Source organism: Equus asinus, chromosome 16 (assembly GCF_041296235.1).
Source record: "Equus asinus isolate D_3611 breed Donkey chromosome 16, EquAss-T2T_v2, whole genome shotgun sequence".
Classification (NCBI taxonomy): domain Eukaryota; kingdom Metazoa; phylum Chordata; class Mammalia; order Perissodactyla; family Equidae; genus Equus; species Equus asinus.
The window spans coordinates 26104756-26118645 of NC_091805.1; the positions used below are offsets into that span (position 1 = coordinate 26104756).

At 38.2% G+C, this 13890-nt stretch overlaps 1 protein-coding gene across 6 annotated transcripts in view; it reads left to right on the forward strand.

Annotated features, from left to right (window-relative positions):
- Positions 1-364: 364 nt before the first annotated feature.
- ZNF326 (zinc finger protein 326) overlaps positions 365-13890 on the forward strand; it is a 38120-nt gene continuing 24594 nt past the window's right edge. The window contains exons 1-5 of one of the 6 annotated variants that reach the window (XM_044749167.2): positions 574-785; positions 3109-3144; positions 10501-10536; positions 10632-10743; positions 12881-13286. In XM_044749167.2, the coding sequence (XP_044605102.1) occupies positions 770-785; positions 3109-3144; positions 10501-10536; positions 10632-10743; positions 12881-13286 (606 nt within the window). In that variant the 5' untranslated portion in view covers positions 574-769. Of the gene's footprint in view, positions 786-3108; positions 3145-10500; positions 10591-10631; positions 10744-12880; positions 13287-13890 lie in introns of all 6 variants that reach the window. The other 5 variants (XM_070486805.1, XM_044749169.2, XM_044749172.2 and 2 more) reach the window with 5 other exon arrangements.

Here is a 13890-nt window from a genome sequence, read left to right on the forward strand (position 1 = left end):
ATGTCAACACATATGTGTGTTTGTGGGTGACCGTCATCCTTCAAGTTCTGGACGACACCTGCCACAAATCTTCCCTGCCTGTGAACTTTTACAACACTTCTATTTTGCACCTTAAAATTCAGAACTTGATAATAGCCTGTCTTGCATCATTCCCGTAATTATTTCCTATTTAGCAATCTCTTCTTCTCTGATCACAGAGTTCTAAAAAACGTCCCGGACTTTTGTGTCTCCACGGCAGAAACTCTAAAGTTCTTTAACATTTTCTGACCAGTCATCAGCAGCCAATAAAAAGCAAAAGGTCGGCACGTGGTTTATTAGTTTGGGCAGGAGGAAGGTATTCTAACTGGATCCTTTCGCTCTTGCCAGGATCAAACATGGCGAGCCGCAGCCAGATCTTCCAGAACGCCCCGCTCGCTTTCCCGCAACCCCAGCCAGTCTTTGCCGCTCCTTTTTTTTTTTTTTTTTTACCTTCCTTCCTCCTCCGCGGCTCCAAGAGGGTCAGCACCTGGGAGCCTGACAGCGGACGGGCTTCCCGCCCCCACCCGAGGGCCCGCCCACCAGCCCGCGCCAGCCAATCGCAGGCCGCGCTGCGGCGGCTGGCAGCGCCGGCGGGCCCCGCCCCCCAACCTAGCTGTGGCCTGCGGCTCCCTGGCCGGTAGCGCCGCTGTCGGTCGCGCGAACCGCTCGTGTGGAACCGCGGGTCTCGGGCGCTCGCCGCCGGCTATAGCTCAGCCCAGCGCCGCCGAGGCCGTCGGCCCCAGCCTCCGTCATGGACTTCGAGGACGGTAAGCGCCGCCTCTGGCTGGTCGCCACGGCGGGCGGGAGGCGGGGTGGCCTGCGCCGGGGGTCTGTTTACCGTCTCAAGATGGCCGTGTGGGCTTTGTTCTGCGGGCCTGGAGGCCGCCGCCCGCCGCGGGCCCAGGACCCGGCCTCGGCCTCTGTGGGGAGCCGCGCGCCGCGAGCCTGGCGCTCGCCCGCCGCCCGTGCCGCCGGGGACCCGGGAGTTCGTGCCGGCCTCGCTGCGGGGACGGGCGCGCCCAGAGCGCGACGGCCTCCGGACTCGGGCCCGGACTCGCCCGGCCCCGCTGCGTGGAAATTGCCCCGACGCCTCCAACTTCCCGTCCCGGGCCGAGGGGCGAGCGGGGCCTCCGCCGCCGCGTGTGCCTGCGCCCCCGGGGCGGCACCCGGACCGTCCGTGTAGTCAACCCCGGCTTCCTTCTTGCCAGGTGGAATTTTCAGAGGCTGTGCACAGTGATGTTTCTGGTTGTCTTAGTTTAAGATGAGTTTAAAGGGCGTCTGTAAGTGATAAGTGTCTCTACCGATATCCACGCAGAATGGGAAGTGAGATACTTCTGGTTAGCAAACTGGGATATTTATCCACCAAAATGACCTGGTCGTTAATCCCTAATTTGAAACACTTCTGTGAACCAGAGCATTTTTCTCGGGATTGTGTACGGACGGGACTTTAGTCCGAATTCTGGCACAGCATCACGTGCCCTTCAAATTCAGACCTGTACGCAACTGCCTGGGTTGGATTTAGAGATTAAATAAAGTGTATTTTAGCCATCCCTTTCAGACGTGTCTCACACCAGTTCTTTAAAGCATTTTCACAGGCTCACAAAGTAAGATTAATTTGATCTTCACCTTGTCTTCAGATCTTGCCCAACTTTTCTAGGAATTGGTGTCGAAATAAAATGAGGATGTAGTGACAGCATTAGGGAGACGCGAAAAGGGGCTTGAACGGTTAAACTGGACTTAATCCTGAGTAACTAGGCATTTCTAAGTAAAACCAGTTCACTAACTAGTTGTAAGCCTCTAACCCAACCAAAACAATTATCTTTAACGTTGAAAGTGGTGTGATCTCAGCATGTGAGTCTTACTAAATGATCTTTGATCTTTGGTTTGATTCATGCCACTTTCAAAGAGTTGCCAAATCTAAGTATGTGAAAGGGGACTGGAATAACCCTTTTGTGGATACTTTTAAGTTACTTTGAAATAGGAAGTTCAGATGTTAACAGTAGCACACTGGTGATTTTGTTTGTTTTAGTTGGACTTTGACTTATTTTGATAGATACTTTTAAACTCTGAGTACGTATTTGAAGTGCCAGAGTTGGGACTGAAATTTCAAAATATATTGTTGTGTTTTCATGTCAAAGTTCGATGCCAGTTCCACCGCTCAGGGTACAGCAGAAGCTACCAAGGTTGGAGGGGAGGCGTGGGACTGGTCCCCTTGCCCCATAAGGGAATGCATTTTCTGTAGTGAATTGAAAAATGATAATAAAACTTAGTAAGTTTGCTTTTTATTATCACCATGTGCCTACAGTTCTAAACAGTGTCAGTGATAAAATTCTAAACAATGTCAGTAATAAAATACTCCCTCTCTCAGGCCCTCCCTCACCTCCACTGCTGTATTTGGGGGATGGAATTTGACTAATAGTATATCTGAGTCTAGTCCTGTGTAGTGTAGCTGAATTCTCCTGTATCCAGATAACCACTGCATTAAATTCCATTCTCTCAGTATTTATTAATAAAATTAAGTAAAGGATTTAACAGTTGCTAAATTACTTTTGACAGGGAAATTGCCAATGTGGTTTTCAGTTGTACCACATCCTGGATGGATACAGCACACACGCACATATACATATATGCGTATACATTTCTCACATAAGATCTTGAAATCTTTAGAGAGCAGGTTAAGTGGTAAAAGAAATATTAACTTTGAAAAATTTATATGTTACATAGAATCAATTCTCATATGTTCCTGCTTTTTGCATTGTTTGATTCATAATTTAACCATCTGCCTCCTCTTCTGTTACTCTGTATAAATAAGTACTGGATCCCCTCTTTTGGCTTTACTATATATCAGGTGTTATAAGCTAAGTTTTACATTACCATAATTAGGATGATAAACCTGCCATTTGGGGAGAGAGGGAAGGGAAAGAGATATATGTTTTCCCATATTAAATATTTATAATTATACCCCATTTTTGCAGAAAATTGAGTTAATGACATTTTAAAAAATCAAGTTTATTTTAAAGAGATGGGTATATAATTTCAGATTTTTGCCAATACTGTACTAATTCCTTTTTGTAAAATGTGTCTTCATAGATTACACACACAGGAGTACTTACCAGGGCTTTAATGGTGAGTATCTTCTTTCATTTGCTCTTAAATATGTTGAGGGAATGCATGTCAGTTTTTCTCTTGATACACGTAAACTACCAGTGTAAAAAGTCAGTTCTGCCTCATTTCAGTTGTTGTTTTCTCTCTCAGTGTATCACTTCTCAGTGTTAATGTTGTCATACTATATATAGTATTTGAATTAAGGAATTTGGGATCACAAAAAGTTAGAGCTGTTCGGATTAGCTTGACTCTGTTTTGTTTGAATTGTGATTCCTTAATTTTTTCCAAAAGGCCTTGACTACATTCTGAGTGTTTAGTTAAAAGAAACTAGCTGAGTTCTTTTTGTTGAATTAGAGGCTTTGGTATTGAGTAATGTAGATTAAGTGGATTATTGCCTTCGTTCTATATGGCTTCTACTGTAATGCATTTTGACCTTGTTTTTGAGGTCATTTGCTTTAATGTGTCCAGATGTGTTAGTGTATAAAGAGCTGTCTAGAGGAACACATAAAGAAAGCTGATTATTTATTGACATAAGCATGACATTAGAGTTGTGACTACAGAGCTAGATAAGATCTTGAGAGGTATGCAGAATACAATGGATGTCGTTTTAATAGTTGTTAGAGTCAGGCTCTGCCAGACAGGATGATAACACAAAAAAGAATGTGGGATAATTCAGAGAGGTTTAAAAAGCATCATGTGACACACCCCAGGGAGTGGAATTAAATATCCTGATTGCCAGAGAAATCCAAAATTCAACTGTTGTACTGAACATAATATGTTCACAAAATAAAACTGAAGCAAACGTACTGCTAAATAAAGAAGACTATGCTATTTTATGGGAATAATTACCATCCAGTTAATGTCTGTTTATCATATCTAAGAGTTTTAGGGAAACTGTGATTTGATGTGGGCTAAAAAGGCTCAACATATATTAAGTAATCAATATATATTGAGTGCTAAAGAATATATTTTTGAGCAGGAGAGTGACATAATAAAATTACCAAAGGAATTTTAATTTACATCCACATGTCAGTTAGATAGAAAACTGGAAAATTAGCTAGAAAGCTATTTCATAAATTTAGGTATAGGATTTTAAGACTCAACTTGGGAGGTAATAATAGTTTTTAAAATATTAAGGTGTTTCTAGAGAAAATTAGCAGAACTTGCAGGCTGACTAGTAGTGAGTAGGAAATTGAGAGGGATGAATAAAAATGAATCTAGGATTTTAAGCTAGAGCGACTAGGACTAGTGCTTTTACCAGAGAGAGATTTGGAGTGAAGGCCGTGATCTCCAGTAGGATTTGCTAGAGAGTTGGATTTAATGTCTAAATATAAGACTTTGAAATGCAGAATCATACAGGGCCAGAAGTTTATTTTCTTAGTGTACAGTGTTGTAAAAAGAGCTTCAGAATTCCTATCACTAATGTTAGGACTTTTGTTTTTTCTCTTAATTTTAGTTCCAACAGTGATTTTCATCTCAGGGTGAGATTGTTAGACTCCCATAGGGGAGCTTTTTCAAAGTATTTCTGTTCAGGTCATACTCTAGTTTTCTTGAGTCATAATTTTAGAGCAAGTGGTCCCTGGCTCTGTATGTTATGAAAAGTACTTTCAATGATTTTGGAATGCACCTCTGGTTAAAGACCACTGCTTGACAACACTTTGAGGTCTACATTTTATAAATGAGGAACTTAATTTTCAAGGATATAATTTGACTTCATCCCTTCAACAAATATTTATTGAGTGACTACTGTGTATCATATTCTTCTAGGAGCTAACAATACAGCAGTGAACAAAAAGGACAAATATTCGTCCCCTTGTGGAGTTTACAGTCTAGTGGGATGAAATAGACAGTAAACATGATAAAGAAGTAACATATTGTATGTTAGATGGTAATTGCTGGGGAGAAAAATAATGCAGGGAAGTGTGACATCTGTGTGTGTATGTGTTACAATTTTAAAGAGAGTAGCTGGGGAAGGACTCACTAAGAAGGTGACATTTGAGCATAGATTTAGAGGAGGTGAGGATGCAAGCCATGAGGCTATCTAGAGAAAGAATGCTGTAGTCTTTAGGAAATTAATTACCAAATGAAGCCAATGGTACAATTCACTGTTAGCATTGTATTTTCCAGCAACTGGAATGAAGTAGAAGGCATTGGAAAACGTGGCAAGATAGAGATTTCCTCCACACCATTTCTTGGAAGGAAGTTGTATTTCCCGTGTCTCCATGTTTCTTTATTACTCCATGATACCTCTTCTTATATAAAGAGCAGACCGAAAAAGCAAGAGCATTCCAGATAGAGAGAAAGCAGGAGCAAAGATAGGGCTGAGTGAATTGTGCTTCAGAGCGAGTTAACAAGATTGGCTTGACTAGAACAGATGATTTTTGTTGAGCAGTCTTAGAAGGCAAAGTTAGGGTGGTGAGGTTTAGCCAGAAGGCAATGAAAACCAAATTCCTTATATCTAAGGAGCAATAGAAAGTGGAGACCTGAAAGAGTTGAGGGCGTGAGCAGTGCAGATAAAGGGGAAGAGCTTTCCAGGTAGAGGGATCAGCAGGTGCAAAAATGGGCGTATGCCTGTTTTATAAGAGCAGCAAGGGGCCTAGAATAGCCGGAGTGGAGTGAACTAGGGGTATAGTAGACGATGAAGTTAAGATGTCGTGGGGTGGATCGGATGGGGCAAGGTTTTTCAACTTAAGTACTATTGACATTTTGGACTAGATAATTATTTGTTGTAGGGGGATGCCCTGTATATTGTAGAATGTTTAGCAGCATCCTTGGCCTCTACGCACTAGATGAGAGTAGCACCCACCCTTCAGCTGTGACAACCAAAAATGTTTTCAGATACTGCCAAATGTCACCTGGGGAGCAAAATTGCTCCTGGTTAAGAACCACTAGTATAGGGCCTTACAGGTTATTTTAAGGCTTTGGCTTTTATTTGAAATAGGATGGGAAGCCATTGGAAGGTACTGAGCATTGAACATCATTTAAGTTATATTTTAACAGAATTATTCTGGCTATTTTCTTCCGAATTAAACAGAAAGGGAGCAAAAGTGGAAGCAGGAAAACCAGTTAGGAGGCTGTTGCAGTAAACTAGGTGAGAGATGCTGGTGGCCTGCACTAGGATGCTAGCAATGTGGAGGTGGTGCAAAGTGGTCCCATTCCAGACTTAGTGTCACATAGATAGTCATGCACCGCTTGATGACATTTTGGTCAATGACCGACTGCACATACAACAGTGGTCCCGTAAGATTAGTACCAGAGAGCCTAGGTGGTATAGCGGGCTATACCAACTAGGTTTGTGTTAAGTACACTCTGATATTTGCACAACAATGAAATCACCTGAAGATGCATTTCTCAGAACTTATCGTTGTTAAGTGATCTATGACTGTAGCTATTTTGATCAAACATCAGTTGTTTTTTCCTTCTACTCCACAGCCCCTTTCTTGTGATTTAATTGTAAATGAGTTTGAACATTTGTTGAGCCTATCATTTATATGATAGAGTGATCAGTGATAGAATAGATTTGATTTAAAATGTTAGGTCAGTTTTATTTTTGAGTGAATTACTTTCTCATTTTATATTAATAGTAAAGACATAATGTTATATTGTTGCAGTTTTATTTTTAAAGTGATTTTTAAATTATTTGATGACCTGAAAGAATATTGTTTATATATAGTCATCTTATAAAATCTATATTCCTTTAATCACACTGATTCTATACCATATAAAGACTTTTCCTCTTTTCTTTTTTACTTAACTGAATAGTAATAGTACTGTGAACAATAAACCAAAGTCATTGCTATATAAAAGTAGTTCTGTTAATTTTTGTGTACTCCACAGTACCTGGCACAAGGTGAATATTCAATAAATAGTAATTTATGACTTCATAGTGAAATAAAAACAGAATCAAAAAACTAAAGGACTTATTATCCAGAAGCAGTCTCTGCTAACTCAAAACAGAAACTAGGAGAACAACATGTAGGGTCTTTTAGCTTCGTGTACCTGACTCAACCTAATGCTAAGATTATTTTTTAATACGTGGTCTTAGAGGGAAGCTTTTTATTTTGAAAATTTGATTATAATCTCAAAATTTTCCTTTTGTGAGAGATAGGAGAATAAATTGGATTGTATACCTACCAACTCTAAAGACAAGTAATTGACTATTTTTTTAGTCTAGAACTGTGTTGTCTAATATGGTAACCACTAGCCACATGTGGCTGTTGAGCACTTGTGGCATGGATAGTCTGAATTGAAATGAAAAGGCAATGTAACATATCTCATTAACACTTTTTGTATATTGATAAACTTTTTATACTCTGTTATGTTAAAATCTGTTGGTATATCTTGCACTTTGAGTGGATCTTTTTACCCCTTTGATTCTGTAATATCAGGCATTAGTTATTTGGATAATGTTGGTTTACTGAGTTATTTATATTTCCCAAATATTGACAGATTTTATTATACAGTATTAAAAAATTACATTCATTAATAACACTACCAGTGTTATCAAAAAAGCCTTCAAGTATTGAGAAGCTGTCAAGCTTGAGATGGTAGATACAAGTTTCATAAAATTCTAGTTTTCATTTGAAAGCTTGAATTTTATCATTGGCAACAAATAGTGTTACTTGCTTTCCTTGAAGTGACAGTATCATTTTGTTCGTTTTTGAGAAAATGTCTGTCAAATGCCCAAGTCTGAAAGCCATAGTTTTTGAATGTTAGTCTTTATTTCTAGTAAAAGTAGTATTCCTTGTAAAAAGTGATTAATTCAGTTCATTAACCAAACACTTGTACAATACCTTTTCCTGGAGAGAGCTATGATACTTTAATATGCAGCAAAATACTTTATATGTGCTTCCCTTTTCACTGCACAGAATATCAGAAAGTGTACTCGAAGGTCATGATTTAATAAAATTAATAAATTCTTACTGCTTTATCAGGGACATTCTTAAGTGAAGATGGCACTTTTTTTTTTTTTTTAAAGATTTTATTTTTTCCTTTTTCTCCCCAAAGCTCCCCGGTACATAGTTGTGTATTCTTCGTTGTGGGTTCTTCTAGTTGTGGCATGTGGGACGCTGCCTCAGCGTGGTCCGATGAGCAGTGCCATGTCCGCGCCCAGGATTCGAACCAACGAAACACTGGGCCGCCTGCTGCGGAGTGTGCGAACTTAACCACTTGGCCACGGGGCCAGCCCCGAAGATGGCATTTTTATTTTATGATTTTTTACTGCAAGAATGCAGTGTTGAAGAATGCAATGACTACTAGTACAGTTTGGTGTCACTGCCTTGATTTATGCTATGGCACCTGCAGTTTTACCCACCAGTGCTTTTGCATCTTCGATGCAAATGTCAACACTGAAAAAGGCAAATAATAAATAATGTCTTAGTATTTATGAAAATCGTTTGACCTTGTAGACACCCTGAAAGGCTTTTAGCAACTCTCGGTGGTCAAGAGACTGTTCCTTGAGAATGGCTGCTCTAGGGTATATAAAAAATAACTAAAAATCAAACCTTGACTGCAAAACTTGTGTACATTTAAGATGAGGCCACAAATAGCAGAATGTAAGGCAGAGTATCATAAATACCACATAAGAGCTACAGACTTGGAGACCGGCCCCTTGGCCGAGTGGTTGAGTTCACGAGCTCCGCTTCAGTGGCCTGGGGTTCTGCCGGTTCGGATCCTGGGCGAGGACATGGCACCGCTCATTAGGACATGCTGAGGTGGCATCCCACATGCCACAATTAGAAGGACCCACGACTAAAAATATACAGCTATGTACTGGGGGACTTTGGGGAGAGAAAAAAAAAATAAAATCTTTTTTTTTTTTGAGGAAGTTTAGCCATGAGCTAACATCTGCCACCAATCCTCCTCTTTTTGCTGAGAAAGACTGGCCCTGAGCTAACATCTGTGCCCATCTTCCTCTACTTTATATGTGGGATGCCTGCCACAGCATGGCTTGCCAAGCAGTGCCATGTCCGCACCCGGGATCGGAACCGGTGAACCCCGGGCCGCTGAAGCGGAATGTGCGAACTTAACCGCTGTGCCATCAGGCCAGCCCCTAAAATCTTAAAGAAAAACTAAAAAAACCCGAAAAAAACTGCAGACTTGTAGATATTCAGAAGAAAGATGATTATCAGCTGAGACAATATCAATAAAAATGTTCTTGAAAGGATGAGTACTTGAAATGGACTTTAAAAGATTAGAAGATTTCAATAAGCGGACATCTGGGGTGATAGAGGAGAGTGTTTCATGTAGAAGCAGCAGCATGAAGCTAGAGGTGTAGATAATTATGGGATTTCGGGAAAATCATTTCATTTCTTTGGACTTTAGTTCCTAATCTATAAAACTATAAGACTGAATTTGATCACATAGGTTGCTTCCAGGTTTAAAGTTGCAAGACTCCAAGTAGTATTTTTATAAAATTGTTGCTATCGTCATTATTATTGTTGTTATTAGGACCAGATATATTTAAATAATTGTAATTAAAATTTAGTGTTTTGAAAAATATAAATTTAGGTGTTCACTCTGTATATACTATTGTATTTATTTGTGCCTAAAATTTGGGGAGGGTGGTAATGAAGGACTTTAAAAGACCTTCTAGGAAACACATTGTAAAAGCTTTTAAATTTTTTTCATTTTTATAATCATAGTAAATTCATTATATTACCTCTTTTATTGTATTTTATTTTCATGTTGGAGGTTGGGATATAGGTGGAATTGCAGTGTAATAAAATATACTTAGTATCCTTACTCTATTAGAATTGTTTTTAGTGTTTGCATTGCTAAAATTCACATTCATTTTCTTTACTAAAAGTATTTGAGGATTTAAATATTCATTAAATCTTTACTTACAGGCACAGTACCACAGATTGGTGCCACTCTGTGATTTTACTTTTTAAAAATATGTATTTCAGTTACTGTCTGAAAATGTGGCTGCTTCTGAATTTTAGACATTTTGAGAACAGTTAGATGCCGAAAACTATACTTATAACAAAAATTTTCCTTTTTGACATTATTAAATGCTGACTTTCTTGAGAATGGGAATTATTTGTTATTAATTATTTACCCATTAATAACTAATACAGGGCTTTATAGTATTTCCCTAGTCAAATAAATATTGGTTAAATTGAAAATAATTCTAATATAGAACTTTTTAGTTGATAATGTTTTTCTTTGAAACATTAAGTTTCGTTCACAAATCTGCGTTTTCAGTAGATTATCATCTGTATGTTTTTTTCCTTCAATGTCTAGTGTGGATTTGGCTTAAATATTAATGACAAATTATTATGTCAGATGATTGATATAAATATCTCATGTTTTATGCAAAGATTCCTGGAGAGAATGATCTATCTTACCGACCTTTTGTTTTTGACTGTCTTTTAGGAATGGATCGTGACTATGGCCCTGGATCTTATGGAGGTCTGACATTCAAGGATATTTATCTAAAAATTCTTCTTTTGAGTGCCAGTAAAGGTGAGCGTCATTTAATTTTTTTCTTTTTAAACTCTTTATAGGGATGGATCGTGACTATGGCCATGGATCCTATGGGGGTCAAAGATCCATGGACTCCTACCTAAACCAGTCATATGGCATGGACAATCACAGTGGTGGTGGTGGGGGTAGCAGGTAAATTGCTTAATCACTTGGCCAAATAATTAGTCGACTATAAGATTTCTGGATACTTTAATTTAATTTAAGTATTCCTTAGGCATGTTATGGTACTTGAATTGCACTATTTGATATTGAATAATCACCTTAAATGTCTAAAGGTGTTAACTAATAGTTATAAAAATTATCTCAGGGTCACTCGCAAACATTTTAGGAAAATCTCAGATAACTCTCATCGTTTCAATAGCGTAAGATTTTCTGTCATTAACAGTGGACCTTTTTTTCCCTTCTTTTACTTTTAACTCCTTATTAATCAGAATGTCCTGAACAAATGATATAAAAATGTTATTGGAAATATTACTTGTGAAGCATTTTCTTAATGATTTTTAAAAAATCTTTCCTAATGTGGGTGCTCTGTGAAGCATAAAGCTTAAGTCGTTGACTAGAATGGGCTTAACTGAACCAGTCTAGTGACATTTAATTTCTAAGAAACATTTAAGATAGTTATTATTTTAATTTTAAAGTAAGTTGCAAGAGCATATTGTAATAATAAAAATGTTCTTTAAGTCATGTCTAGGTTATTTATTGGCTGGTACTACTTACACCAAAAATGTCTGTGCTCTGGACTAGGAGCATTGTATTAAAGCCTTGAATACTATACTTTTGCTTATTTTAATGCACTAGAGTTTAGATTGTGTTTTTATTTTACTGTTGATACTGTATAAAGCTTAAACCTAGTTGGTCTACTACAGGCTTTAGGGTTGACCACATTTCAGGGCAAGGGGATCCACTTTTTGAGGCACAAAGATTCCTACTAAATATAAGTAAAACTAGTTAGGAAACATTTGAAACTATCTATCATCCTTCTTCATAAATTGAAGGATCCGGATTCCTTAAGGATGGACTGAGTGATGCTTACTTTCCTTCTTTCTGCTTCAAGTGTGCCACTGTGGTTTATAGTAGAGATAAATCAAGAAAAGGAACAGTTCAACAATTTTGCTTATGTTATAGATGTTTTGAAAAACATAGTTGGAAAGAGGGATAATTTTTATATGGTTACTAGGATTCAGAAGTAAATAGTACCTTCTATTTAGTGATCTGTAAATAATTGAAATAATGTAACATTTAAATGTTTTAATATATTGGTTATTGCCCTATTACGTGTAAATGTAATGTACATAAACTGTAGATGTTATCATTTATCTCATGTATAATTGTAGGCCTTTACAAAACTGTGTTGTAAGATACAAAGCAACTTTTGTAATCCATGCTTTAGATTTGTGAGAAGTAAGATGATTTGTTTCTTCTGTTGACTTTATTAAAACCTTGAGGAGACTGTGAGCTCCCTTTTTTAGGGTAGTTTTATGTGATAATTTCCTGCCAGGAAATAATTTTTCAAATAATTGAAGACATTATAAAATGTATTCTTCCTCATCTGCCTTGAAAATTCATATGTAGAGGGTATATGTTGGTGGTCTTTTACTTTTATGTTCTATTTTATGTGCTTATTCTTCTAGATTTGTTAGATTTACTAGTCTACAAGTGACTGAGGATTGATTATTGACCTTAGCCAAAGTTTGGCAGACTGTCAAATTTTATAACAGAAATAATTCTCCAAATTTTGACTACTACAGACACAATGAAGCAGTTTTGTGATATAGATTATTGGGGTGCATACGGATCTCTTCTGTGTCACAAAGACCCTACATCTGTGTAGTCTTCAATTTGTGTCCCTATTGAAAGCCAAAGTATTGTCAATGTTTTGTATTTTTCAGTGTTAGGGATGGATTCAAAGAAAGTTTGAGTAGTTTGTGAACTTTAGCAAATGACTTTTTCCAAGACTAGGGCTGGGCTTAAATAATGACAGACAAATCTTTTTCTTTTTAATAAAATAGAAAAGCTGCTAAAAGGCAGATTTGTAAGCTAACATTTACTTAACTCAATTCATGTTTAAAAACAGACTCAGATAGCTTTCTATCTGGTCTCATGTTGAATTGCCCAGCCCTAATCAAGCGTGAACAAAAGTAGAACTGTGCAAACCAGTATGATATAAATGAATTTTAGTTGATAAATGTCATCTGATAATTTGTCTTTTGAATTGTCTAACATTAGTAAGCTTACTTTTGTTTTTTCCCTTACTGTGCAACTTTTCCAGGTTTGGACCTTATGAGTCTTACGACTCCAGGTCTTCTCTGGGTGGGCGAGATCTGTACAGATCTGGCTATGGTTTTAATGAACCCGAACAAAGCCGCTTCGGAGGTAGTTATGGTGGTCGATTTGAGAGCTCCTACCGGAATAGCCTTGACTCTTTCGGAGGTAGAAACCAGGGCGGGTCTAGCTGGGAAGCACCTTACTCCCGTTCAAAATTGAGGCCTGGGTTTATGGAGGACAGAGGAAGAGAGAATTACTCTTCCTACAGCAGTTTTTCTTCACCCCATATGAAGCCTGCACCTGTAGGCTCTCGGGGGAGAGGAACGCCTGCTTATCCTGAAAGTACGTTTGGAAGCAGAAACTATGATGCTTTTGGAGGACCATCAACAGGCAGAGGCCGAGGCCGAGGAGTAAGTACAACAGAATCTTTTCAGATTCTTTTCACTAGTCACTCTTTTAAACCCTTTCAAGACCATGGTTTTCAACTAGAATAAACACTGTTCATCCCAGTGTATTTTGAAGCAAAAGCTGAGTCATAAGCATAATTTTAGGTTGCCTGTAAAAGTTTTTCCAGCACCTTAGAAAATAAGTGGCAGTGTGAGATGATTGTTTATAAAGTTTTGCCAAGCTCCCTTTATTAAAAAGGTGAGGATATTAGGTTTGGTCTAAAAGGGGTTAAAAGGAGTTGCATTTTTCCTTGTAAACACTAGCAGTTTTGCTGGTGTGACAGTTCTTGGATTATTGTAAAAGGTAACTTGAACCCTTTTGGAGTTCTTGAGTAGGTTAAAGGTGCAATGTATGATAAAATGTTTATACTTTGCTGCTAAACTCTAGCACATAGCACTTCTTCAAAGCTTCATGTTTCACATTAAACACAAGAGACTAAAGGTTGGTGATAGATGAGGATAGCTTAGCCATGTACATGGTGAAGAAGTTGATATGTATAATAGGTTGTAGAATGATTTGTGGTCAGTTAATTTTGCTAACTCACTCTCTTACAATATGTCCTGTTCC